Genomic DNA, 27,336 nt, shown 5'->3' with positions numbered 1-27,336 from the left:
GCGGACTATAAATAATACTCACTATCCCACGCCAAGTCCGTAATTTTATTAAATTCATCCGAAACATGAATGTAAGTTATTTCTTTTCTTGTTCGACGAGTCCTTATAATCCGGGTGACTTTTATCATACAAAATTGGTTTTTCTCGCATCAGATTTATCAAAACCTCTTGCCACTCCGCCATGCTTGAACAAACCAGGGATGGCATTTATTCTTTAATAATTTTTCTTTAATCTTCTTTAATGATTAAAGAAGATTTGAATCAAAACTAAAAATTGTCTTTAATGTTCCTTATTTATGCTCTTACGTCTGAAATAGTGTTTATCCAATGTCACATTAAAATATTAAATAACAGCGTATTTTCTCCGTGGTTCACTTGTACATTCACTATGTAATATGAGGTTGTCTTGATGAGAATACAGAGCCTGGTGACTTGTTAAAGTCTCAAGATGGCGGCACAACAAAGTAAAAAATTTATATTTCATATTTGCATTTTGGCAAATGTGCATTATTATTTAGCATATATAGCACATATATTTAGCACATATAGCATATTTGCATTTTAGCTCAGGAATAAATATTTCCTTCTTGACAATTTGTTTTGATTTTTGTTAACGTTTTAATGGTTTTCTCGAAAAGTTTTCTTTAATTGTCTTTAATTGTCTTTAATTGAATTAAAGAATAAAGAAAAAAAATTTTTCAAAAAAACCTTCTTTAATCCATCCCTGGTACAAACTCTGATATTATTAGCCAATAGTGTGCGTTTTCGTTGATGAAAAAGGTCAAAAGTTCAACTCTTCTAATATACACGAAAACGAAATTTTCGTCGAGTTTTCGTTCAAAATTTTTGTTGCGGCAGTTATCGCTGATATGGACAATAGTGAGTCCTAGGCTGTACTCTTGCTAAAGCTCCCTATTATAGAACTCAATGTGGCGGCCAAGTTAGCCTTCCAGTTGTTATAGAGTTCACTGCTTTTGACATCATTAATCCATGACATCATTATAGCACATGCGCATTGACGTCTACAAACGTAAGTGCTGGATGTGTGGCGAAGACAGAGTTCAATTTGGTAAGGCTATGAAAGCGTAAAGGTTTGTTAAAAAGTTTCCTTTGAAACTGCATTTAAACGTGTGTTTGTAAACCAAGCTCATTTTCAGTAATCGTCGTACAGGATGGTTGATCTTTCCTTAATCTGGTCATCGAAATGTCGATGTTTTCGACCTATACGATGAAACACGAACTTGGCAATGTCGTGGTCAATGGTCGCACGAGTTGATTGACCGACTTATTTCTTCGTGCCACTTCCCTGCACTGTCGTAAATCTTGGCTATTTTTTTGCACTGAACCGTCTCACATCGAAATATGTCATTTATTCACTACAAATTCAAGAACAACCTCGATTACAAAACTCTTTCTTTCGACGGTTTGTCAATATCACTATGCGATTTGAAGCAGGCCATTCTATCGCAAAACAGAACAAAAGGCAGCGAAACCGACTTGGAAGTGACAAATGCTCAAACTAAAGAAGGTATGGGTGTCTTCAAGTTTAAGATTTTATATATTTTCTCTGATTTGTTTGTTTTTGTCATTTTCCATGTGTTACATGATGTGTGATTTTGAAAGATTTCAAGTATAATTATTTTTACAACCGTCCTCCTTCATTGTTTGTTGATTATATGAGAGAATTCGTTTGTGTAGCTCGTAGAACATGAAATTTATAAAAGATCTCTTATTACAGCTTAGCCAATATAGCATAGTAAAAACCGTAAGATCCGAAATAGACAATCACACTTCCCGGATAAGTAACCTTCGCTCCCCCATCTGAGAAGTCGTAAGTCGTGAGATGTTAAGGACACAACTTGCTGAATTTCTTACTAGAGTTTTATATTAGTTGGTAGGGGATCGTTATTTTGATGATTTCAAATGTTAAAATGATGGAAATTTGGTTTTACTCTTAATTTCAACGTAGGAATTTGTTTTTTGAATCTGTTATGACATGTTATGGAAGTATATCAAATTTTAAGGTTTGCTTCTCAAAATTTATGTACTGAAGGCACTTTATACGGTGTGTAAGATAATAAGTGAGGTTAGAGAAACATGGTTAAACTGTGTTCATGTTGGGATATTTAAAAATTGAACAAGTGAAATTCGATTGCAATTTTACTGATCTATTGTGTATAAAGAACAACAAACAAACAAACAAACAACATTTATATACCGGCCAGTATTAATCCCCGCTAGGGGGGTTGACCGGTCCATGAATTTTTCCACGCCAAACGTCTCTATCTCTCGCCATATCTCTCGTTATACCCATCGCCTTCATATCACTGTTCACAGCATCCATCCATCTCTTTCTCGGTCTACCTCGAGAAAGAGATGGATGTATAACTTGACTTATAGCAATGGAGGTTTGGTCACGTGTGTTGTCTTTGGTAATTTCTCTGTTGTCTACTTTTCGTGTGATGACTGTCTCAACTCTTAGTATATGACATGTTGAATATGTTTGCTAAATTTTAAAATCCTGAATGACTATATAATTGTGCAATTATATTGTAATGCCTTGTTTATGTAATGATGGTGAATTGCATTCTTGCCAGCTTTAAATATTTTCATGAAAACATGCAACATAATGTGATGTTTTGTGAACAGAAATTTGAGTGACATTAGGTTCATATTAAATACTTTCCTGATTGTAAACATGGTTTTATAACTTAGTTTTGTATTGAATCCATGTATCATATAGTATACTTGTTATGAAAAAAGTGAAAACTTTTTGTATTCAATATGTGTTTGGTTATATATAAGTGTAAAGGAAAAGATTTAAATCTGTTATGATATCATGTGTATTTTATGGAAAATTGTGAAACAACAGAAACTTAAGTAGACTTACAATTTTCTTAATGTGTTTAAAACTTTTGTGTTTACAGTATACACAGATAATGGCACTCAAATACCAAAAAATGCTTCAGTGATAGTCCGTAGAACTCGTTCAGGACCAAAGGAAAAGGCAATGACTGCAGCGTATGTATTCATGATAGTAATTTTGTTGCAAATGTGCTTGGATTTTAAATTTGCTATTTAAATTCTTTCATTTTATCACAGAGAAAGACCACAGTCGCCTGGAGAGGCATCTAAACCAGTACGTAATATGTTTTATTTTATAGTTAAATATTCTCACAGATATTGACTCGTAGTCCTTTCTTGATGTCCAGAAGTCTGTCTGCAACTTAGCCCCACCTACCCTCCCTTATTCATTTTTCTGCCTGTAATTATATAAGAAATACAATTCATGTCAATATTTGTGGGAATTCTGTTGATTTCTTTGTAACAAATGCTTTGTTGTACAAAGATTGTTCTTTTTTAATAAACATTTTATTTTCAAGTTTCTATGTTTTGCTGCACCTTGTTGTGTGAGCAACTTGGTCAGAATAAATTGATTTTGCTTTTTGAGTGTTTGTGTGTATGTGTGTCTACATGCATATTTCATTGTTATGCAAACCCATTTCTTTGAAAACCACACACAAGATCTGGGGGTGTTGTATTAACAATATCTCACCAATTTGTCATGAGAATGGCTAAAATTACTTGGTGATCTTGTGCTTAAGGCTGCATTGCCAATGTATTTGAGGCTCCAAAAGTATTTCATCTTTAAATGCTAAAAGTTTGATTCTATTTTCTATTGTTGATTTTTGTCATTTTTTTAAAAAACACAGGATTTTCGGCTACACTAGTTGTAATTTTTGCACAGTTTTAAATGTTTCCTGGACGATATTGTACCATACCATGTTTTTTAATTTATTCTTGAAAGCAAACTTATAAGCCGAAAGTACAATGAGCAAATAGCACTTACAAACAAAGGCACTTTGCTTTTGGCTCTTGTCAGCCTGACTGCTGAAATTATTTGCTAAGATAACCCAGTAAGGTTGATGATGGCTGTTTGAAGTATTAGACAACAAAGTATCAGCATTATTTCACAGTGAAATGGCTAGAAGCAAGAGGTTTTGTTTTGTTGGATCAATGTCTATGAACGAGAAACAGTCTTCTTAATGGTGTTGCTAAAAGGTGACCCAAATTTTGTAATGTTTGGTATATTGGAACTCAATATACTTAACTGGAAAGCACTTTTGCCCTCATAAATTGGACCTACTTCCAACTTTGCGTTTTGGGATTGCTAAATTTGTGCAAGCTTCATTTTTTGTACTGGCCAAAATATTAATCATAAATTCAGTGTCAGAGCTGTTTACTGTAAACTATCCGATAGTCGCCTCCATCAACTAAACGCCTCGTATCTCATAAATGCCTCATTCAAGCGTTGGTCAGTTTTAGACGTTTCTCTGTAATAAACGCGCCATGTGTAATAGATGCTCCTTGTGACATTACTATTTTGATAATAATATTAAAATTAAGTGGTTAATTGGGCTCAGAAACTGCATTTAGTCTTAGAATTTTATCATTTGTTGACATTAGACAACACTCTTTTAAACTCCTAGTATTTCTTAACGTCAACCCTAAAACTGCTAGAGTTTGTAAGCGCCCCTGGCGTTTATTAGGTCATTTAAAGTGCTGAGTGTTAGCCAGCTTTGGCTTATTCACCTTCTTGTTTGGTAGAGTTTTCCAAATCGAAACAGCCAGGGCTTTTTTCAGTTACTAAAATACTTTTCACCACCTTTCAGTAACTAAGCAAACGTTGATGCGTCGGTAAAAACGTCGTGAAAGTGATTTTAAAATGGCACATGAGTATCCATATATGGGCACTGTTCGTCATGCACATGCAGGGTGATTAACTGAAAAGAATTTCCTGTAATGAATTGGTTTATACTTCTAACTTATGAGCTGTCGACGTCAAAATATAGAGCTAGGGAAAGAGGGTTTTGAGGGTTACAGAAGGTCTTCATGGTCAATAGTTAGGGATACTGAGATAATGTTTTCACCTCTCTGGTGTTAGCAGTGATAATATTAGTATGAACATTGTAAACGACAGAAAAGCTTGGAGTATCCGTGCTGTTATATCTTATGCATTTATAAAATGTTGAGATATTAAAGTTACTTCTTGCGCGCCAGTTAGATAATTGCTCTTTGACTTGAAACTCTTTCTTGAAATCTGTAAAAATTAGCAATAATTAGTACTCTCTAGATTGTACGCTAAAACGTTGCACATAATTATTTGAGGTAATCGAGAACCATCATCTATAAAAGACACTATGAAACGATATAATTGAGTATCTGTACTATCTTCTCGTTAAGAAAATAACAATGATTCAAATGGAAAAAGGAAAATTTTAAATTCCTACATGTCGATTGTCAACTGCATAAAACAACTGAATCTCTATGAAGGGATGCTTATTTGCAAACTTAATTAAATCATCAGATTAATCATCAGGGGTAACGCATTTGTTGTTGAATATTGAACAACTACAATCATCCTATTGATGATTAAATTGTGTTTTTTAAGAATTCTTTTTTAGTATCTGTTCTGTTGGTTTACTTATTCGATAATTATTGCTTTAGAATTTGAAAAGGTCTGATGTTTATATGATTGTTGTTATTTTTAACATGAAGATGGGGCCTGGCTACCTTATTGACTTATATCGAGTCATACCGTCTTTTATCGTTGATGGCTCTCTTTTATTTCATGTTCTCTCAAGTTTCTTTTTCTCTTCCCGCAAAATCCCTTACTAAGCGTTTGTGACGATCTCAATTTCAATAAGTTCGACTAATGATTCCAACTGATTTTCAATTCACCGTCTTGATGGTTTTTACCTCAAATGAAAGTACGCCCTTAAAAAAATGTGTGTCAAGCAAGGTGCATTGCGCGCTATTGTTTATGCTTTCATCGTTATTTTTGAGTTTGCGGTACACTGAATTTAGTTTCGTCACTACCTCGTCTAATTTATCTGGAAATAAGCCGAAAACATTCATTAAAAACTCTTCTACATCAATTATTATCGTTGCATGGACTGCAACAACGAAATCTGCCATTTTCTCCACCCACAACATGGCCATGACGCTCTGCTTAACGTGCAATGCATCTCGGTTGACACACATTCTTCATATTATCAACATGTCATTCGTACATTGAACGCAAGCTATTATTACAAACTTCTAGAACGGGAAAGGTCGAAAACATGTGAAATTAAATTTTTGATACGTTTGAGGATATATAGGAGTGTTGTCTTATTTGAAAATCAAAGGTCTTGATGAAACCAATCACGGATACACAGGGGGATACATACTAACAAATAATTTGAAGCAACGTACGTTGAAGGAAACTGCTAAAGAAAAATTAGACGTTAATTTCGTCGCTCGGTTATATTAACTTACTCATATGTCACTGCTAAAGTTGTACGGTTCTGCTACGGTGATTATATCCTTTTCCATTAAATTTGTTGACAGTTGACGTGCAGGACTGCACGGGTTTTGCTTTAGTCATGATTTGTGTTGTGAATAAAGAATATGTAGAAAAAAAACGTTTCAGAAACCATTCAGTGTACGAGGCGGTCAAGCAATTGAACAGTTATATTTTGATAAAATGAAAATTAAATGTACTTCGATAATAAGAAGCGTGCAAATCAGTATCCAGTTTTACCGGGTCTTGAGAAAACTTCATAGTCGCCATTCTATAACGGTTATACCGGTTTCTACGCGCGCAAAGCTGGCTGGAGGTAAACAAAAAGCCAGAGTGATACATATGACTTACAAGTACCCCTACGGAGTATCCGTGAGTCAATTAGTTAGGAGTTGGTTTACTATGACAATATTCAAGAACATTGGTAGATGGCTTGTATCGGTAACAATAACTTTTCTAAAAAATTGTTGACGTTAACATTCGCAACCAAATGTATTAATTCTTCGTATGTAAAAAATGGTAGTAGTTTGACAGCCTTTTGGGAAACTGCTGATGGTAGATTTAAAATAAGTGTTGTTTAGATGCTCCATGGTACAGATAAGCAGTACTTACACCACACTGTTGTTACTCTGAACAACATTAGATAATAAACGATTTAGCTTGGCCTAGGTTGCAATAATTTGACACGCTTTAATAACACAATTGTGTGTTTTTCTTTTATTTAGGGAAACATCATTATGAACATTATTCAATTTCGTTTGTCTTCCGTTACAGTTGCACTGTCACTCTAATGTTGTTTTAGTTTTTTATGTAGTTGGTCAACCCCTCCAATCAGCAATTTTTACTGATTTTCACTATTTTTTAACTAATTCTAAAAATATAAGAATTTTCGGATTTCTACATCCTGAAAAGGCTGACCAATTTTTCTATTCCGCATTATTATAAATTGGTTGAAAGTCTTTACGAAGGGTTGACCATCTTCGATTGTGCACAATTCTCGTGCCTTTTTAATTGCATTTTTGTACTTGCAAACATACTTATTGTTCATTCACTTTGAGAAGACCGAGAGCTCAGACGACCCACCAGTTGTGCCATTGAGCAAGCTAAACAAGGTTAGTGGTTTACTGTAGAGAAAGTGACTCCACCTATACGCGCTGGTTCGTCATTGGTAGTTTTAGTTCATTGTGCAAAAGAAAATTGCTAAGAAAATTGTTCTCGACATAGAGTATTACTTACATGCAAGTCGTAAAGGAATGGAGCAGTGACTATGCAAATATGGTCGTGCTTGATAAATTTTAATGAGGCTACGTCGAAATATTTGCATCACAACTAAGTGGCTGGCCACGCTGCTGCGAAAGAGACTCGTATTGTAAACAATAGAAATAAGAGTTGCATATTCAAGATTACAACTCACTCCTTCTCAGTGAGCAAAGGCAATTAACTTACAACATTTAGTTTTACCTTTATTAGTATCATACAACTTCATTTTCAATTTGAGAAGGAAGCTTATTTGCAGGCTTTCCTTTATTACTTTCCTTCACGAGTTTGCTTGACCATTGTTCTCGCTTGTTTGTTTCCCATGTTGTGCCATTGTATTGTGCCTTAGCAAAAGTCTGGTATTGTTTTTCGATCACATGTGTGCATTTGGCAGTGAGACTTTAAACCTTGTTGGAGTTTTTCTTATGTTCATGTACTAGTGTGTGTGCTTCTACAGGTCGCAGATTTGGCGTCAGCAAATGCTTCCGAAGAAGACAAGATTGCTGCGATGATGAATCAAGCTGGAGAAGACTGGGATCCATCATCGTACGTTCTTTTTTTTTAAATGTCATAATGAAGTTTTCGTAGTAATAGAGCATATTTGTTTCCCGTAACCAATTCTGTTTACGATAACAACACGAATTCCTCGTTTTCTATCCTGTGTTCATGTGGTGTAGAAACAGGTCTGTTAAACTGCGACGGCCTATTGGTTGCTCATTAAGGCCATTGGAACTGTTTTCATGACATAGCCGGGACGTTGCAATGTTTTTAGCGAGTTTTGCAAAATTAAAACGACCATTGTATTTATGATCAAACCTACATTTACACTTCGTTAATGCTTATATACAGGGTGTTTGAAAAATAGACAGCTAGGAAAATGTTAGTAAATTGACTACCGCGTATTGTTTACAAAAAACCTTTGGTTGAAATAAGTAGTTGGACATCTGACTGTAAATTTCTCGCAAAAAAATAACGATTTTTAGAGTGGGAATTGGCATACCGAAAAGGACTTTCGAATTGGCCTGCGCCAAAATCAAAATTTCTATTTTTTGCGGAGTGATCAACTTATTCATAACTTACGGATTGTCTCTATTTTATTATACTTCCTTTATGGTATACAAAATGGCTATATAGCTTGTTCACATTTGCGGCATTTTCTCTCCGATATGACCCAATTTAGTTAACAGCGATATTATTAATCGCTCTCATATTTAATTATAATGATATACTTATATAATTTTAATTAATCATAATATTTATTATAATTATATTCGATGTAATTATGAATATTTTTTCTATAGCTATGCAAAAGCAAAAGGTCGACATTTTAATCCAGCTCCCCGTCAACCTCCACCGCCGCACTATATGTGCTTTCGATGTCGCAAACCTGGACACTGGATTCAAAACTGTCCCAAGAATAACGTGAGTTTATCATGTTTTGTTCACGATTTATATTCATTTGACATCATTGGGCAATGGCATTACATATTACATTGGATTAACCTAGCATATATAATTCTCCCCCATCCCCAACCCACGTTCTGGTTATGCATAATTGTTCGTCAAGTAAACAGCTCAATCAGTGTGGTCCTACTAGAAACAACTCAAAAACAAAAGGTTAAAGCTTTCGTTATGACCTCATCAGCCTTCTTTAACAACCCATTGTTTAGTCTTGCACTGTTGAATTTACCCTCACTTATGACGTTGCGGCTGCTGTCTATGACGTCACTCGCATTATTTTATATTGCTCTATTTCGTGCTGTATATTATGTTCCAATCTCTCTTGTTACGTTTAAGCTGTCGGTCGTGACGTTGTTAGTGTCCGTTCTTTACCGCTTGTTTTTTAATGTTGTATCTCGTTTACAGGATCCAAATTATGACCTAAAGATACGACGAACAACTGGAATCCCTAAGAGCTTTCTTCGTCCCGCTGAAAAGCCTGGTCAGAAAGGAGCTTTGTTGGTGCCTGAAACTGGAGAACATGCTGTACCGATTGTTGACCAGTAAGTTTTACTTTCAAGGGTTGCGTGTCTTTAATTTAGGGGCAGATTTTCTGGTGGTGAGGGGTGCGCATCCCCAGCCCCCTAAATTCTCTAGCAACAATTCCGAAAAGTTCTAAAGGGGTATCACGTACAGTAGGGGTATCACGTACGATTAATATAGCAGTATTAGAGGCAATGGAATTGTACACTTATCATTTCAAAGCCAATTACGTATTTTAAACTATCACCATTTGCAAGTGACAAATATCCTGCGGGTTTTCATTCAAACATTAAAATTGAAACAAATTACTAAACGCGCTTGCATTTCAAATTTTTTAAAAACTAACAGCACTTTCATTACGCAAATTTCACTTTTATGTAAGCCTAAAAATTCACAGTAGCCCGGGGCCTTTGCAACTTTAGCTTGGGTAACGATGCACCCCCTTGAATAATTTGCAGCTCTCCTGTAAAATTAACATTGATTTACCACTGTCTTAATCCATTTATTAAAGCTTTGAAAACTAGTAGTTCTATCTAGCATTACTAGAAAGTAGTGTTATGACTCAATTTTTTACGAAGATGCCAGACTGGAGTATACGAGACGTAAAGTTTTAGCCTAACATTTTCTGAGATGAAGACACTCGAGTAGACTGGAGTAAAAAATGACTGGATTTTTATCATAAGCTAACTTCCGCATGTTGTAGCACTTGACAAAGTGTTTAAAGACTCGTGTTTCAAAATCAGTATACTTCTTCGATTGTGGCTTGATGTAGGAGGCGAGTTTGAATATTAAATCATTTCTGAACTTCAACTTTTCAAATTTATTTAGCATTGCGTACGAACAAGCGGCGTTAAAGAAACGACCGGCAGCCATTTCCAGTCAAGCAGAAAACGAGAAACCCGTTCCACCCGAGTATTTCTGTCCATTGTGTAAGAATATTATGAAGAATGCAGTTGTTGTTCCTTGTTGTGGGGAGAGCTTCTGCGATAACTGTAAGTCACCTGTTAAAAGAGTGAGGAGTTTGGACATTTCAGACAAACGACAAATTCATAGTAAACATTTTTATAATAGAAAGAGATCTTTTGAGCAGCTTGCATCTTGTTATTTACAGTGTTGAATAAAAAATATAATACGAAATATGATATGATGAATTTATCATAAGTAACGTGTCATAGGCAGGCAACAGCCAACGTGCAACTGGTAGAGTACGTACTAAGTTTGATGGAATGTTGATATGATATTGTGTGGCTGCATTTGTTTGCTAAGGTTTGGTTTTTAGTGTATATATGTTAAAAGCTTCTTGAGAAAGCGTCATAGATTTGTATTTTTATGCACTGTCAATACTGGAGATGATTCATTTCAACTGCATTACAAAAATCAAGTACTTTTGCTTTATAAGTATATTGGCCACCGTACTCAGTCATTGCCATTCGATTCTTTCTTGCTGAGATGATGTGTCTCGATGTTCACCCATTAGAACTAAGAACTAGATTCTCCCGAAATTCTATTGTAATAAGTGTGACAAGCCGCCATCTTGAAGGTAGCAAAATTTACAGTACTTAGTATTTGCCCCTGAAATATCCTTCTGCATATGTTGTTGTCTTATTGTCTTCATTTGTCATGCTATGTTTAGGTATAGAGAAATATTTATTAGAAAACGATCACGTGTGTTTTTCATGTCACTCGGAAGAAGTATTTCCTGCCTCCATTGTTGTCAACAAGCATCTAAGACAGGTAAGCTCCCGACAGTTGGTGATAAACGTTTTTGGAATAGCGCCATAGACATAGTGTTTTTTAAATCTATTTGGGTTTTTTGTTTGCAAGTGGCTGCAGAAAGAAGAAAGTATCAGTATAAATAACTGTTTCTTAGAAATGCAGTGAAACAAAATGTTAGATTGTTCGTTTTTGGGCCTACTTCCTCGCCACATAGAAAAGAAAAACATTTCATAAAGAAACCTTGCAGAAGATTGATAATGGGGGGAGGGGGGTGTTCTCATATTCATATATTTTTATGTTATAATTCGCTATCCCAATTAATTTCAATAGGAGCTAATAGAACATGCGTGTGTGAATCTCTCCCCAATTGTCGATATTTCGCGGTTCTTGATAAGTGTGATTTTTTCACTAAAGCCGTTATTCCCTACTTTAGTCAATTATTAAGATCCAGTCTTCAGGATTTGAGGCGGGAGGATTGGGTACAACCATGTCTTCACCAAGTGGACACAGAGATGAAGAGCAAGGAAAGTAAGTTTAATTCCATGTGTATTATGTAATATTACTAATATATTGATTCTATAATAAAGGATGACGGGCTCCTGCGTAAGGGCTCTTATAAAGTGGAACCAATAGGCATTTTTGTGACTAAAATATGAGCCAAGTGACGGTTGTTTGTTGTCAGTCATTATACAGGGTGTATCAAAAAACTGAACAGTTAACGCTGCTTCACCCGCGCCAAAAATTGGTGGAAATAGCGATATTTGCCGAAACGTTTGGTGGAAATAGCGATATTTCCTAACTGTTTTTTTTTGTGGGTAGCGGCTGAACATGCGCGGTTTGTATGTTTTTTGTTTTCTCAGGAAAATATGAAAATATCGCATGTTGTTTCGATATCTGAAATATTACGCATTGTTTTCTCATTATTCTTCTGAGCAAAATTTTTCGGCGAAGTAAGATCAAACTTTGTTTGCTAAATTAAGTTAAATTACAATATCGCCCCTCAAGTAATTAAACTTGAAATATTTTTGTCATATTTTATAGTATCTCGATTGCTCATTTGTGCTTTTTTATCGAAAGTTTACGGCAGTTTATTAATCTTGTAGTGCGTAGTGCGTAATATTAGGGACCTTAAGATTTCACGACGCGCGTTACAACTACGCGAGTTTGGCGCGCATGGCCTGGTGCGAATGCGTCCGCGTGTCATTGTAAGTTAAGTCATTAAGATTGGATTTCCTTAACGACGCGAACTTGTGAGTTCACTACCTATACTTTCAAAAAAATGGCCTCCTTCAAAAAAACAAAAAATGCTATAGCTGTCGCGTATGACGCCGCTTTGATAAACGAAGAAGAATTTGCGCTTTTGTATGATATTTCGCGATTAAAGAACAATTTAGAAATATATAGTGGCCCAAATTGATATATCAGTACCGTTATTACAAAGTAAGACAAATTTCAAAGCCACTGGATGTTAATTTAGCTAAACAATTAATTTAAATCACGATAAATTTAGTGGTGTGCTTGATGAGCAATCACTTGATGCTGATGAAAACTGTTCTGCCATTTTCTTGCCTTGCTAAAAGCAAAAATGTAAACATATTTTACTCACAGATAAATATCAACATATCAATCACATACCAGACTCCACAGACAATTGTAACAGGTGAATTAAAAGCTGAAATACTTACTTTAAAACTTTTTTTTGTGAAAAATTCCACACTCGATGTAGGACGACGTGGGATTAAGCAAAGACGCCGCGTTGTAGAAGCAAGACAAAACTCAACGACGCACGCACATGCGCATTGGTTTAAAATTCATTTCCGCTCGCGTTGTAGATGAGCGCGTCGTTAAATCTTAAGGTCACTATTATCATTATGACAATGAATCTGAGCGCACTATGTGAGTACAGTCACGTGACATGCAATCTAAGGGAGGGTGTTTGGTAAATGCAGTATAGATTAGAATGGTACTTTTCACGACACTTGTCATATTCCGTAATTTCCATAGTCCATTGACGTTATTTCATGTCATGCAATGGTTTCCCTCGTTCAGTAATTCTTGATTCATAAACTCAAAACCAAAGTTTCAGCCAAAAATAACTCTGACAATGACCTCCTTAAAATTTTCATTATAATACCATATCTAGGCAAACAGGGTGAGTGTTTGGTTTTCTTTGTGGAGTATTATCGCAACGGATTAAGTTCAAACTGCCGGTAACACAACATTCTCCACTTCATCGCTGTTCGTCGTTATTAATTCTATACGCCGTGTCTAGAATTAATAAAGTTCGCACAAAAATTGACAAAAATCGCAACTTTAGGCGACTGTAGAAACAGTTTGAAAGGCCAATTTTAATTCTGTTTTCAGAATTCTAATCAGAAAAGTAACTTTTATAAAAAAAGCCTCATTTAAAGCCTAGTGAAAAATTTGTTGCATAACTACTTTAAAAATCCCCATCAAACCTATAGTTATATATCAAACAATAAAGACATCAATTTTCTGTCGCAAAAAGTACAAAATTCTCTAAAGCGAATATTACATATGAATTTAAATGTCCTGGTTGTGGTCAAACGTACACAGGCAAAACTGAACGAAACCTTATCACAAGACTTAACCCAACATGCTAATTACAATAATTCTAGTGCTATCTCGCAACATTTACTCATTTGTCCAGACGCCAGCTACATCTTACACCTCTTTTCACTTCCTGACGTTGACTCCGACCCTGATCTCACACGCGTACCATTTAATTCTTGTAATCTAATTCCAAGTAACACCAAAATCTTTTATCCCTGTGATTATAATAATTCTTTTCATAAAACGCAATATGCCACAATTTAATAGTTGTCTCGAAGCCTGTAAGAAATTATCTCTATTTTAAATGTGAATATTCTCCCTAATTGTTCAGTCTTGTACCTCTCTCAATTGCGTAACTGTCACTTCTGCTTGTAAATAATTATACAAAAGTTTCACAGCTTGCTTTGTAAACTATTAGTCTGATGATGTCTTTGGAATAAAGGCGAAATATTACACACACTGTGTTTACACTCTTGTATCATCTTTAATATCAAGAAACGAGATGTCTGTATTCGGAATTTGTTTTATTTTGTTCTATTTAAAATTGTCTGCTTGTCCTGGTTATTTGACTATTCAGTGAGCAGATATCACTTTATTAATTCTCTAACAAGTTAGGTGCAAGTATTATTTAATATATAATATTATTTGAGTTGAGTTTATGTACTTAACTTTATGGCCACATACTTGATTGGCCACCCACGTGTACGCACGTACCTGTTTTTTTATACGCGCTCCAGCGTGGCAGCACACTTTTTTTGACATGTCTCAACCCATTTCCCTGCGCGACCTATATACTGGTGAAATCTCGATTTGTGTCAATCTGCCTGTTGACAATTCTGGGACGGGGAGAGGGATAATTTTACGGAATGAGGAGAAGCGCTTATTCTCAGTGAAGTAGAACCTTTCGGAACTTATGTATAAGTGTTAGTTTGATTCTAAAGAGTCTGAAATCCGAATAGATATGCGACCTAACCAACGTAATACAGTAGATACTAATTTTGCCCGAGTGATCACCTACATCAATTATAAGTACATACTTCGTTTGGCGAAAAACACATGAAATGGATTTAACGTTCCTTATTTAGCTTTTCTGTTCACATTGTTTTTCTTGCATTCTGATAACCTCTAAGTTCAATGTTAAGCATGTATTTGTTTTCTTTCTGTGTGGATTTAACAGAGAAATAAAACGCATGGTGCAAATTTAGCAATGATTTTGTGGCGACTCGATCCGCCTTCAAAACGTAGACATTTAATGTCAGTCGCTGAGAATCATCGGGAATAAGGTCCGATCAATTGTTTTAAAGAAGATTGTGGAAGTGAAACTACAGCTGTATAGTATTGTCTGTTTTTAGGTGTGTTAACATGCGTTCGATTTATCCGTTTAGTGAACAAAGTGTCATACTCCTCAAATAGCAATTTAAAGGAAAATTTTTGGAGATATAAATATACATCTTATCCAAAAATTGTTTTCATTCGAAACGGTAATGATTTCATCTTTAAAATTATTTGAAATGTGAAATGAAAAAAGACGTTAAACTTGAGAGATATTTATGGTAGAAGCTCTCTGTCGGCTTTCAGAACGCGTGCTTTTGTTTCCACTGAGCACAGGAGCACTCGCTCCATATAAGGTCAACAGTGCATTAAACTGCGTATGGCATGTTGATTAGATACAAAGAAAGCTTTAAACTTGTCGAAATATTCCTTGTCAATGCAATCTTAAAAGTTATAGGGGCTCGCATGTAAAATTACTCAATCATTCGAATAACCCAATCAAAGCGTACCTATGAAACCACCTAGATTGTTGTACACCAAGATGTGGCCCTGAGGGGTCCGACTGTACCTTGCAAATTTTTTCTGACATTGGGGAATGGCCAGAACTTCCCCTTGCGCTTATAACACCTAGTTTAGAAATATTACAAAACAGCACCTATGTGTTTTTACCTGTAATCTTTACAAATGTTTATTATACTTGCAACTAGTCCACTACAACATTTTAAATCGCGTTGTTTACAAATTGCTCGGTTCACTATATTCTTACCATCACTTGTAACGTAAGAAGTATTTGCTTTCAAGCAAGTTTTGAGTAATAATAATATGAAATATATGTTGTTATTTGAAAGAAAAAACGGAAGAAGAACAGCTGGGTAAAATACATTACTTGGAATGAAATATACATTGCTGTCTGTACTTTTAACCAGAGAATGTTCAATTGGCTTATCAATGATTTGGTCTGGTCTTTAAATAATCAATGACTTGGTGTGGTCTTTTGTCTTTATAATTTGGGGAAAAATGCAGAAGTTTTGTCATTACTCAACTCATTAATTTTATAAGCTTGAATAAAAATTGGATCAGACTCATATGCTATATCAAAGTTTGTACAAACAGTAACATTTGTAGGAAACAAGACTGTTCTATAACAACAGAATTGTTTATAATGCACAAACAGTAATTTCTCTTTCAACAAATGCCTCACCAAATAGAAGCCTATACCATTCGGCATGCATTAGAATTAAATTTTAACTATAATCACAGTTTCACAATCAATAAAGAAATCAACAACTTCACATTAGATTGATAGAATATTAAAGAACTACTGCATCCAACAAATATTTTAAGTCCGTAATTTTACAGCAAAAAAACCTTTGTTATCTGTCTGCATTAAGTTTTCATGCCTGGATCACATGTGCTTCAAAACTGAACTTTGTCCAACTATTGACAACACTGATTCAATGGCAGGCACAGTTTAAGTCAAAATATATTATAGCAGCTCAATTGTCAATTCAAAATAGTTTTTAGTTTTAGAATAGGATTATTAGGGATGAATTTCTAAAGAATATATTTTACCAGTTAAGTTGCCTCTACGGTTTCGAAATGTAAATATAACCATAAATGAGCTGCAGTGATTTATTTTGACTTACCCTATACCTGCCAAAGCATTGATTCAGATCTGGACGTATGTGTAGTAACATGTTTTCCTGGCCAAGAATATGCAACCAAAATGTCGAGTATTTTTGCTATCGCTGTTGTTGAAAACTGCCAGAATATACGTTCACATACGTAAAAACACCTATCAGTGGGTCATGATTAGTTTCAAAGCACGAACTAGTCAACCGCAAATGTCGCTCAAACCCATAAAATTGAGTTTGGTTTGCAGTAATTATTTACAAAAATGCCAAAAGCTTGATTGTGGATTCCGATATATTTAAAATTTCCATTAAACAAGGCGGAATTGTTTCATTATTATGCTCATTTAGCCCATTTCACATAGTTTCAATCCAAGTTTAACTTGCAAGTAGGAACTAAAATAGCGGCTACGCCCTCGCCCCAGATCCATTGTCCCAAGAAATAGAGGGCTCTGGTATGTCCCAATGAATAATTTATTTGTGTTGTTGTATTTTTTTTATCCAAATTAGGTTATTGTGTGAAGCGTTTGAATTGTGTCTATCACTTCAGCGACAAATTTCACGATAACCTAAAATTCAATACTCGTAATTTTCAATCCTGCACAATAATCCTACGCACTCACTGCCCATGAAGTAATCCATTATTACCACAATATGACACTTTGTTCACTTAACCGATAAATCGAACGCATGTTTACATACGAAGAAACCACAAGACAATACTATACAACTGTACAACTACACCGATGTGATAAGTAATCATTTCAACAATTCTTTGAAGGCGAGTCTAGCGTATAAAACCATGCCTCTTGTCCAATTTTTTTGCATAATATCAACATTGACACATTTACACTATTATTGATAACTTTGAGTATTAATTCTTAGTTGTTGGCTTTTAATTTGATGTGGAATATGTTCTTGTTGAGGCAATAAACAAATTAAATAATGTTCTCACATTGTTTTTGTTTATACAGGTCAACGCCTGTTACAGCTCCCAATGCAGAAGCTTCTGCTGTGAGTGTGTTAGATGAAACCAAGAAGGCTGCTTCGGGCACTTCTACACCTCCGACAGTTTCGCAGCTCACAGTAACTGTAGCTAAAGGTATGCATATTTTTATCGCGATGTTTAACTGAACTGTGCATATGTTTATACCCTTGAGTTGTGAGGATTGAAAATAATATTTTTGTCTTTAACAGTCACTTCTGCCCCAGTCACAATGTTACCGCCTGGAGTGGTTCCACCTACTCAAGCTACGATGATTGATCCGCGCTTGCAAAGGTTTGTTGATATGTTCTCAAATTCAAGACACTCCTTTCACTCCTGATCAAGACACTTGATCTAAGAATGGAAAACACTAGACTGGAATACGTATGGACTCAAATTGCAACATTAGATCATTCGTGATGAAAAAATTTTATAGCTATATTAGGGTTTAAGTTTCAACATTTTTTCTGATGAAGACACTTGGTGTTGTATAAGAACTCATATTTCGCTGTCAGATTACCACTGGAAAAAATAAGTGCTTAGTTTCTACATCAGATCACTCTTAATGAAGGCAATAGGCTAGAGCCTATTAGAATTCAAGTTTCAACATCTGATTATTTTAGTGAAGACAATTGACTGAAGCAGGTAAGTACTTAAGTTCTAACATTAGATCACTTGTGTTAAAAACTAAGGATTCAAGTTTCAACGTCAAATCATTTTTTGGCGAAGACAATGACCGCATTTTAAGTTTTTATTGATTCAGACAATCGTCATGAATTTAGTGAACAACTTCTACATGCAAAAAAATTTCCATAAACAATATAAGCATAAGTACAGAATTAGAAAAGATAGCGCACCCAAAGTCCTTGGTCGCTTTCAACAGATATTATACACAAGATAGTATTATTAGTTATATAAAAATTATATTACAAATTATGCGTTGTCATAGAGCTGTTGCCTTGCTTGTATCTGTTTAAACTCTATGCAGGTACAAGATAAGTGTATTGCAATAAAAACTACATAATTTCCCTTTTTTTTTGCTTCCAGTCTCCAAGTTTTCGCTGCTTTTCTTCTAAAATCTTTGTTCTAGCCGTTATAACTTTGCTATTACACATTTTTCCCAAAACAAATTTGGGAGTTTTTAAATCAATTTTTGAGATCTATCAGCATTAATAAAAACCCAAAACAAGTCATGTGCAGTTTACACTTTCACATTAGTTTACTTTTGATGAAGATAGTATTAGAAGAGTGAACCTGCCCTTTAAAATTTACCAGGTCTGAAGGTATTCTCCAGCCCATGGCAGTCCCCTTGCATGTAGCTACACCTCTTCATCGACCAACCTTCGTAGTGCCAGCTCCTTCCTTCCATCATACATCGCTGGTACATCCAACGGTCCCTGCTATTCCATCACCGTTCGGTCACCATATCGCTCATTCAGCCATGTTGCCCCCAACCAGACATCCTTTTGCTAATCTTAATGCTGGCATGATGAATGAAGAGGAGTTCTATCGTGCAAAGCAAAAACTACAAGAAAGGTTAGTTATCGCGTAGTGATTATACAATTGCGTTCACGCAGTTTACACCATAGAGTTCTATTAAATTACTTGGAGTGGAAAAGGGGTGTGGGCACGGGTATCAAAAACATGGATGCCACTAGGAAACTTTGGGTGAAAAACTTCCTCTTGAAAAATTGTTTTTATCATTCACCCCCCAACCTGTGGCTGATGGCTGAACTTAAATTGAGTACTAGACAACTGACTGAATATTGCATGTAAACTGTAAAAGAGAAGTTTTTGGGGGGTAGATGGTCAAGTTCTTTTTATTACGAAGCGCTGCTGCGAAGTACTTGTTCTGTTTATCGAATCAGTGCAAATTGCGGAGATGATGGACACGTATTCATACGACGAAAAAGGTGATGACTTTGGAGTTTTGTTCATTTTTGGCTTTGTTTGCTGAATCCCGATTGCTCATTATATGACAGTCGTGTCGTCTACTTTCTTTTTCAGCCATCTAGATTCTAGGCTCAACTTTCTTTATTTTTGCTGAGAATTGTTGCACCTAAATAACTAGCTTTAAATTTTCCAATTATATTATTATGCAGTTTTTTACTATACCGCAAGTAAAGGTAATGGTGATATGTTTTTATAAGTTTTGTGTTGTATAAATTGTTGACAAACCATAAAAAATGAAAATAAAGGATTTATTACACGATTCATTGAGTTTTCGTTTTGTATTTTTTCATTGTTACAGGACTACAAATTTGACTAATATAATAACCTCAACACAAATTGTGTGGTTTTTGATTGTCATGTTAATTTGTTATCAAACAAAACGAGCTTCTGCTACTTTTTTGCCTGCCAATGAAAGTTGTAAAATAAAGAGGAGTGGTGGTGAAAATCATTGATAATACACCAAATATAAACCATCGACTATAAGCATCAACTGTAATGATAAAAGATAAATTAAAATGAGAAAATATTAAAGAAAATGAAGTGAAAAAAGCGATTGCAAAAAATTGAAAAAGTAACTAAAAAAGCGACGGCACTGAATTGTTAAGCAATAAGTACATTCATAAAAATTATATTCTTTCTTTCTTATCGGTGCATTGAAAACTTTTCATTTGCTGTACTATTTTGGCACCCAGGTACCGCACAATATTTCGGCATTTTAGAAAGAAAGTTTTGAAATATAAGACTTGCTAAGTATAACGAGTTACGAGTTACGACGGCGCAATAAGAATATGAAATTTAAAAATATTCTGGGGAGTGCAAAACTTTTCTTTGAATGAGGCAACGTCGTTTTTAACCCAAAATTTGCTGTATTTGGTATGACGGCATCCATGCTTTTGATACCCGGCCGCTCGTTAATAAAATATAGTAATTTGGATGTGGATTTCCCGTCCAAGTAATTAGTATACAGGTCAGTGGTTTAAACTAGGTGCAGAGAAATTGTAGACTGTAAACTGCAATTTTGAAGTTTACTGCAAACTTAGTTTTTTTAAATTTTTGCGACTAGGGTTTTTAATTTTCTACTTTTATCTCTTTCACTTCAAAAAACTCGAAGGCCTTCCATTTTAAATTCAAAAATGGCAGTAAAGTCGTCGCTATACACTTTTTTAGTTTTTGAACATTACAAATAGTTAGGTGATGTTGTTCATTCTTATCGCTTCCTTATACAGAGTGTGTAAAAAAGTGAACTACTTAAACATTTTTATTAGACATAAATTTAGCCTTATATGTTTTGGGTTGTTGATTGTGTGGGTACTTTCGAATTGCGTGATCCAAACACAGGCATCGACTAATCAGAGCACGCGTTTTGCTTATGCTACTTTGTAATGGTATTTCCCTTTTTTTTGCATTTGTATTTCCTACTTTGTGCACATCTCAAAACAGAAAAAGAGAATTTTTCGTTTGTGTTATTACATAAATTGATTTTTAATTCTTTATTTCTGCCTGAACAACCCCTCAAAATGTGCTTTTTTACCACTTTTTCTCAAATTTTCAAGGTTGAGTTTTCTGCTGTTTTTTAGTGTTCACTAGCACAAATGTACGAAATAATTGATTAAATTTATAGTCTACTTCGCATTTCAAAATTGTCCACTTATTTTTTTTGTAAGCAAGAAGGGTAAATGTCTTTAATGTGAGAACTTCCTGATAGCGTAGGGATTATTGTATGTGGAATTCACATCCTAAATTTTTTTCATTATGAAAATCTGCGCTATTTACAAAGCATAAAACCGCAAGAATTTTTTTATTCGGTTTAATTTACGCTTTTTATAGACTTAAAAGTTAGTAAAATACGTAATAATCAAATGTCATTTTGTCCCACCACCGTGAAACTGGTCCTGGGGAGGACATGCATTGTGACGTCACGAGGTGAACTCTCTTGTTCTAAGTATTGAAGATGTGTCTTTGGTTGACATCGAAATAAGCGACTATACACAAAAAGCTTCTTCGTCGCCTCTACTTAAACGATATTGTTCACCTCGTGACGTCATGCGTTCTTCTCTCGTCAGTCTCACGATTTTCGGTCGTGGGAAAAATGTGTACTAACTTTGCGAGTTTATTAAAAAGTGATATTTTATTCGAATAAAAAAATTCTTCAACTTTCGTATTCCATAAAAATTGCAAATTTTTGTAATGAAAAATAAAATTAGGGTGTGAGTTCCACTTTCAGTAAAGTAACCCCTCATGACGTGTTGTCAAATATATGCAACTTCTGTTTGCTGTGACATTGTTATTTATATTGTTTTTTTCTTTGCCGTGATAGACGAAAACGACGTAAAGATGGTGGCGATAGAAAAAGTCGAACGAAGAGGGATCGCAGCCCGCGAAGTCCAAGAGATCGACGTGGATCACCGGGCTCACGGCGATCACCTTTTGACCGAAAGCGGTCACCTTCTTGGTCTTCATCTAGATCTAGCTCACGTTCGTCGAGGTCGCAGTCATGGTCGAAATCTCCGTCGCGTTCTTATAGTCGCTCAAAATCGCGCACACCAATAAACTGGGACCGGTCACGTTCTCCGTCGCTCGAACGAAAACACGGTAGACATGAGGACGACAGAAAACGACGTCATGCACATGATTCCAGGAAACAATCTAAACATGATCAGTCTCATATTTCTGAGAAAGCTGTTGTGAAGTCGAAAGACAAATCAAGGATTTCCAATCCTGACACGATGAAAAACAAATCGCAAAAGTCATCAAAGAAAACAACCGAATCTTCTCGTAAAGAAGCAGTTAAAAATGAACCGGCCAAGGAAAAAATGGAGACAGGTACTAAGGCATGTAAAAAAGTCGAATCATTCCGCGATGACATTGGTAGGAAGGACATGAAATTGAAATTTAACGATAAATCGAAATCTGATTCTAAAAGTACTGAAATGATTAAGAATGTCAGCTCAAACCAATCGAAAACCGACCACCAACCTGTTGATGCAAAGTCGAGGAATAAAGTCGACAGCAGGAGTGAATCGGCTAAGGGCACGAAGAATCCCAACATAACAGGGTCGAAAGCTAAGGGCGTTGTCAACACGACATTGAAGAATAAAGATACGAAAGAGAAGAGTCAAAGGAATGTAGAGCAGAAAAAAGGTAGTAGAGAGGCCCAAAGTAAAGATGGCGAAGGCAGACGGACTAAACGAATGTCAAATTTACCAGAACCTTCAACGGAGTCGTCATCAAAATCAAAATCTCCTAAACACGACTCTAAAATTTGTAAGAAAACAGAGAAAATGGGAGGATCATTTCGTGTAATAAATGTAATAAAGGTTAATAGCAAGTGTGCTGTCTCTGATAGGAATAAGAATAGTGTATCAAAATCAGATAAAGCGAGTTCGAGAAGCGGCAGTAAAAAAGATTTCTTAGAAACTTCAAGAGATTTGCAGAAGTCGTCTACCAAAGACTCAACGAAGAATCGTGAAACGGAATTGAGTGGAAGCAGTTCACAGAATGAAAAACCTCGCAAAAAAACTGTTTATAAAACGAAAAAGAAAAATGTTGAAATGTCGACGGGTAAGAGCGAAAAGTTTATTGATAATTTGCAACGGCAAACTACTTCTCCCAAGACCGAAAGAAAGCGGAAATCTAATCGGGAAGGTAGTGCTTTATCGTTTAAAAAGGATAGAACTATAAAATCGGAAGGAAAAGGTGGTGAAAAACCTATTGTGCCAAAGACTACAAAACAGTATAAAAATGAAGGACCGACTCTCATAAAAACGATTACGTCAAAAAAGTCTACGAATAGTAGCGAGTTAGATAATAGTAACAAATCTAGTGTGTCTATAGTAAGGAAATGTTCCATATCCGATTTGAGAGATATTGTGATTAAGAATTCTGATCGATTAGATTCTGCGGGTAGCGATGAAAAGTCTATTAAAAAGCGGAAAGTTTCACGAAAGCGATCGAAAGATAATGAGGACAATTCGGACGATAGCTCAGACAAACCGAGAAAAAAGAAGAAAAAGCGATTGTCCGTCTATGAAGAAGATCATAAAGATCTAAAACGTAAAAAACGCAAACACAAAAGGAAACATCGCAAACATAAGCATAAGAAGAAGTCAAAGCGAAAAACAAGAAGGCCTGAAACAAGTGAGGAGTCAGAAGATGATTCCGATCGAGAATGCGACTATAGTGACAGTGACAAGAATGAAGATGATTCATTTAAGGTTCACAAAGGAAATAGTGCCATTGAATTTGGAGTGGGCCAACATTGGAGCAGGAAGTTTGAGCATATTGCTGAAAAGAAAAGTTTTGAAAGCGACCGATCAACACATAGGTGTAAAAATTTAACTAAGGCAGATTCATATGATGATGAAGATAACGATGACTGGAGTGCTATTGATAGTTTAAAAGTTGAAGTTAACACTGGTAGTTGTGATGTCAGTGACGATGACATTTATCTCGAGGACGTCGTGGAACAGGGCACCTCTGACGAAGAAAAGTTACAACATGATGAAGATGATGAGGACGAGGAACTTGACTATGATGAAGATACGGTTAAGGATTATGAAAGTGAAGAGGAGCTGAAGGTGGATCTTGAAGGGAAGATAGAAGCTGATGAGAAGGAGGAGGATTATGTTGTTGAAGAGGAAAAATCTGACATGGAATTTGAATCAGATGAGGGTGTTTCCGAGGAAGGTGATGATGATTGTGATACAGTTAGTGATAAGGTTGATTCTGATCTAGGAAAAGATGATGAAGAAGAAGATATCGAGGAAGTCAATGATCAAAAAGATGAGGAGGAAGATGAAGAAATGGATGAAGGAGAAGAAGATAATGAAGTGGAAAAAGAGGACGATGTGGAAGAAGAGGACAAGGGAGAAGAAGAGAACGAGGGAGAAGAAAAGGACGAAGGACAATTAGAGAATGTTGGAAGTGCATTAGAGGATAACGATGATGAAGATGATGAAGTTGATGGTGATGATGATGGTGAAGATGGTCAAGATGATAGTGAAGAAGTTGATGACACAATCGAAGAAAATAATAGTGATAAAGAAAATAAGGTTCAGATGGAGGTTGAAGAACCCGATGATAAGGATGAAGTTGTTGAAGAAAAAATTGATTTGGATAATGTGGTCATAGATAAAGACGATAAAGAGAATGATTTAGAACAGGACGTGACACAGGAAGATAATCAAGATGAGGTTGAAGAAAAAGAGAATCGGGTGAAAAGAGACGCAAATATTGAAGAAAATGAAGAAATGTCGGGGCAAGAGAGTGAAAAGGAACATGAAAATAGTGAGAATAAAGACGTAGAACACGAGCAAAACGAGGAGCAACATGAACACCATGAGGAAAAACAGGAATTGGAGGAAGAGCAAATTCATAAAGTAGAAGTTGTAGAAATAGAAGTGGAACATGACAATCCCGCTCAACAACAATTTACTGAGATTAGCGACGAACCTGAACAAAATAAAGTTACTAAAGTTGGAGTAAATGATGAACTGGAAATAAAAATGAGCGTCAATGAAAATGAACAAGTAGACCCAACAACAGAATTTGAACTTGAGAAACATAAAGAAACTGAAAGGGAAAATATTTGTGATGAAGAAAATGAAGGAGAATCAGTAACTACAAGCGTGAATAGTAGGGAAATTGCAGGTAATTTCAACAACAACACGCACGACGAAATCGTCTCTATGGCTACGGACGATAACAGTTGTGGAGGGTATGTATTTCGACATAACGTCGATGGTGACAATGAAACGGAAGATTTATTTGACGAAGCTCTGTTAGGGACTAACGAGGATGACTGGAACTATAATCAAAATTGCAATGTTGATGAACTGTATGGCGATGTTGACGTCAGCTTTCAAGCAAGTAATTACGTACACTGTGACGTTTGGAGTGGGGATAACAGGGACGTCGTGCTGGCTGTTGACAAGGTTGCCATTTCGAATGATCGAAATAAATTGGACTTTAAAGAAAGGGAGTGTACTACTAATAATGTTAATAATGGCTGGAGCGGAAAATCGTGTCACTCTTATCCGTGCCTTGATTCAGGAGTAAGCTCCGCTAAAAACACGCGAAGTGAGGAGTCACGTGACTCAAATTATAGTGCGTTTTAAAGTAAAATACTTCCCTGGCTTTTTTTACTCGGCTAATCGCGAGTACGTTGTGTGATTGAGTCTCTTTAGTCTTACTTCTACTTAAATTATTTCCTGCATTTTCTCTGCTATCGTACGTATCACAAGGAACCTTGTATAAAAAATTTTAGTGCGGATATTCTATAAAGTGATCAGCCGTGTGTCTTTTGTATGTCGTGTGTTTTGTATCTTTACTGGGTTTTTTCAAACAGAATGGCGTTTTCATAGTGTCTTCAAATAGCGTGCGAAGTGCTATTTCATGTATTCTTCCTTGCCCTCGTCTTGTTCCAGATTCTGACGTGTCGTGTACAAGCGATTAATCTGGAAAATTGAAACAGTAATACCATTTTAATTGACGGGGTAGGTTATTTGTGAATATGTAATGAGGAGTATTAAAATTTTTGTACAATGTTTTTCTTCATGAGAGTAATACATATTTTGTATATCTTAAATTTGTGTCTAACCTGATGCATGTTACGGGAAGTTGCGTGGCTACCTATTTTTGGAGGTATGTGCCTGGCTTGTATATGTAATAGCATGGTTTCGAGTGCAATTTGGGGAAAACATGCTCGAGTGAGTTTTTCAAAGACCTCAAATTGCATGAGTTCAATTTGAAGTCTTTGAAAAACTCACGAGTGCATGTTCTCAAATTGCAAGAGAAACCATGCTATTACTTAATACTATAAATGAAAAAATTCCACGAGCTGCCGGAGCGATTTTTATAATAAAATAAAAAAAATTCCCAAATTAAACCGTCAAACAGTTTGTTTTCTTTATCACCCAACACTTGGAACATTGAAAAGTCTTGATTTTGCAAATATCACGCTTACGTGATCTATAGGATTGAAGAAATGCTATTGGCTAGCTTAAAAACGTGATAAAATGTGTTTGGCTAACAAAATAAACGAGCAATGGCTGATCAATTTTGTTGAAATTTTGTAATCGAAGACGAAGTACAAATTAATGTTTAAAAACCGGGTTTTTTCTTTTTTTTCAAATACGTTAACTGCCTCAACTAGGTCGTCATGAATATCTTTATTTTCCCATTCAGAGAGGTATTGCGATAATTTTTTAAATATACCCGCCATTTTTTTGTTTTTATAAACGTGAAATTTTCTGTGACGTCATTCCGTACGTACGTCCTCTTATAGATCATAGCTCTCGACCATTGAAATTGCTCAAATTCTGGTTATTATATAAATGCTAAATAATACATGCAAAACTAGAAGATGAAATATTTAAAACATAATACAATATTTATGGTCCGTCGGCACACATATTTCTCATCAAAAATTATATAAATAGCAAAAGTATTTGATTAATAAATTCAAATTTTTAAAAAGGTTATTCAAATTTTACTAAATGTAAAAGGTGAAAAACTTGAATTTTTTAACATTTAAAGTCCTGGACCACAAAAGGTTAAAACAGATGAGTAAAAGGTTAAAACAATTTTTTTCAAAAGAGGTACGCGTTTTATACTTTCTC

The 27,336-nt window shown here is 35.4% G+C and overlaps 1 protein-coding gene across 6 annotated transcripts; it reads left to right on the top strand.

Annotated features, from left to right (window-relative positions):
- The first annotated feature begins 1,004 nt into the window (after positions 1-1,004).
- Positions 1,005-26,303, top strand: LOC124447830 (E3 ubiquitin-protein ligase RBBP6-like). Of its 6 annotated transcripts, none has more exons than XM_046998827.1 (15): positions 1,005-1,069; positions 1,172-1,528; positions 2,928-3,021; positions 3,103-3,139; positions 7,405-7,458; positions 8,061-8,149; positions 8,905-9,025; positions 9,470-9,606; positions 10,415-10,578; positions 11,220-11,320; positions 11,736-11,830; positions 17,754-17,881; positions 17,977-18,058; positions 19,040-19,300; positions 22,035-26,303. In XM_046998827.1, exons 2-15 carry the CDS (start codon positions 1,363-1,365, stop codon positions 25,831-25,833), a joined length of 5,328 nt encoding a protein of 1,775 aa, XP_046854783.1. In that variant the 5' UTR covers positions 1,005-1,069; positions 1,172-1,362; the 3' UTR covers positions 25,834-26,303. The 6 variants fall into 6 exon arrangements, with proteins under 6 accessions (XP_046854783.1, XP_046854779.1, XP_046854781.1 ...); XM_046998823.1 differs by having other exon boundaries at positions 1,028-1,091; positions 1,158-1,528; XM_046998825.1 differs by having other exon boundaries at positions 1,035-1,069; positions 1,158-1,528.
- The last annotated feature ends 1,033 nt before the right edge of the window (positions 26,304-27,336 follow it).

Source organism: Xenia sp. Carnegie-2017, unplaced genomic scaffold, assembly GCF_021976095.1.
Source record: "Xenia sp. Carnegie-2017 unplaced genomic scaffold, XeniaSp_v1 HiC_scaffold_23, whole genome shotgun sequence".
NCBI lineage: Eukaryota > Metazoa > Cnidaria > Anthozoa > Malacalcyonacea > Xeniidae > Xenia > Xenia sp. Carnegie-2017.
Note: the sequence above shows the minus strand (reverse complement) of the source record. Positions and strands in the feature narration are given on the sequence as shown.

Coding starts and splice junctions, on each gene's coding strand:
- LOC124447830 (XM_046998827.1), top strand. CDS start 1,363: ATGTCATTTATTCACTACAAATTCAAGAACAACCTCGATTACAAAACT. Junction 1,529..2,927: donor AAATGCTCAAACTAAAGAAG/GTATGGGTGTCT, acceptor TTGTGTTTACAG/TATACACAGATAATGGCACT. Junction 11,321..11,735: donor TCAACAAGCATCTAAGACAG/GTAAGCTCCCGA, acceptor TCCCTACTTTAG/TCAATTATTAAGATCCAGTC.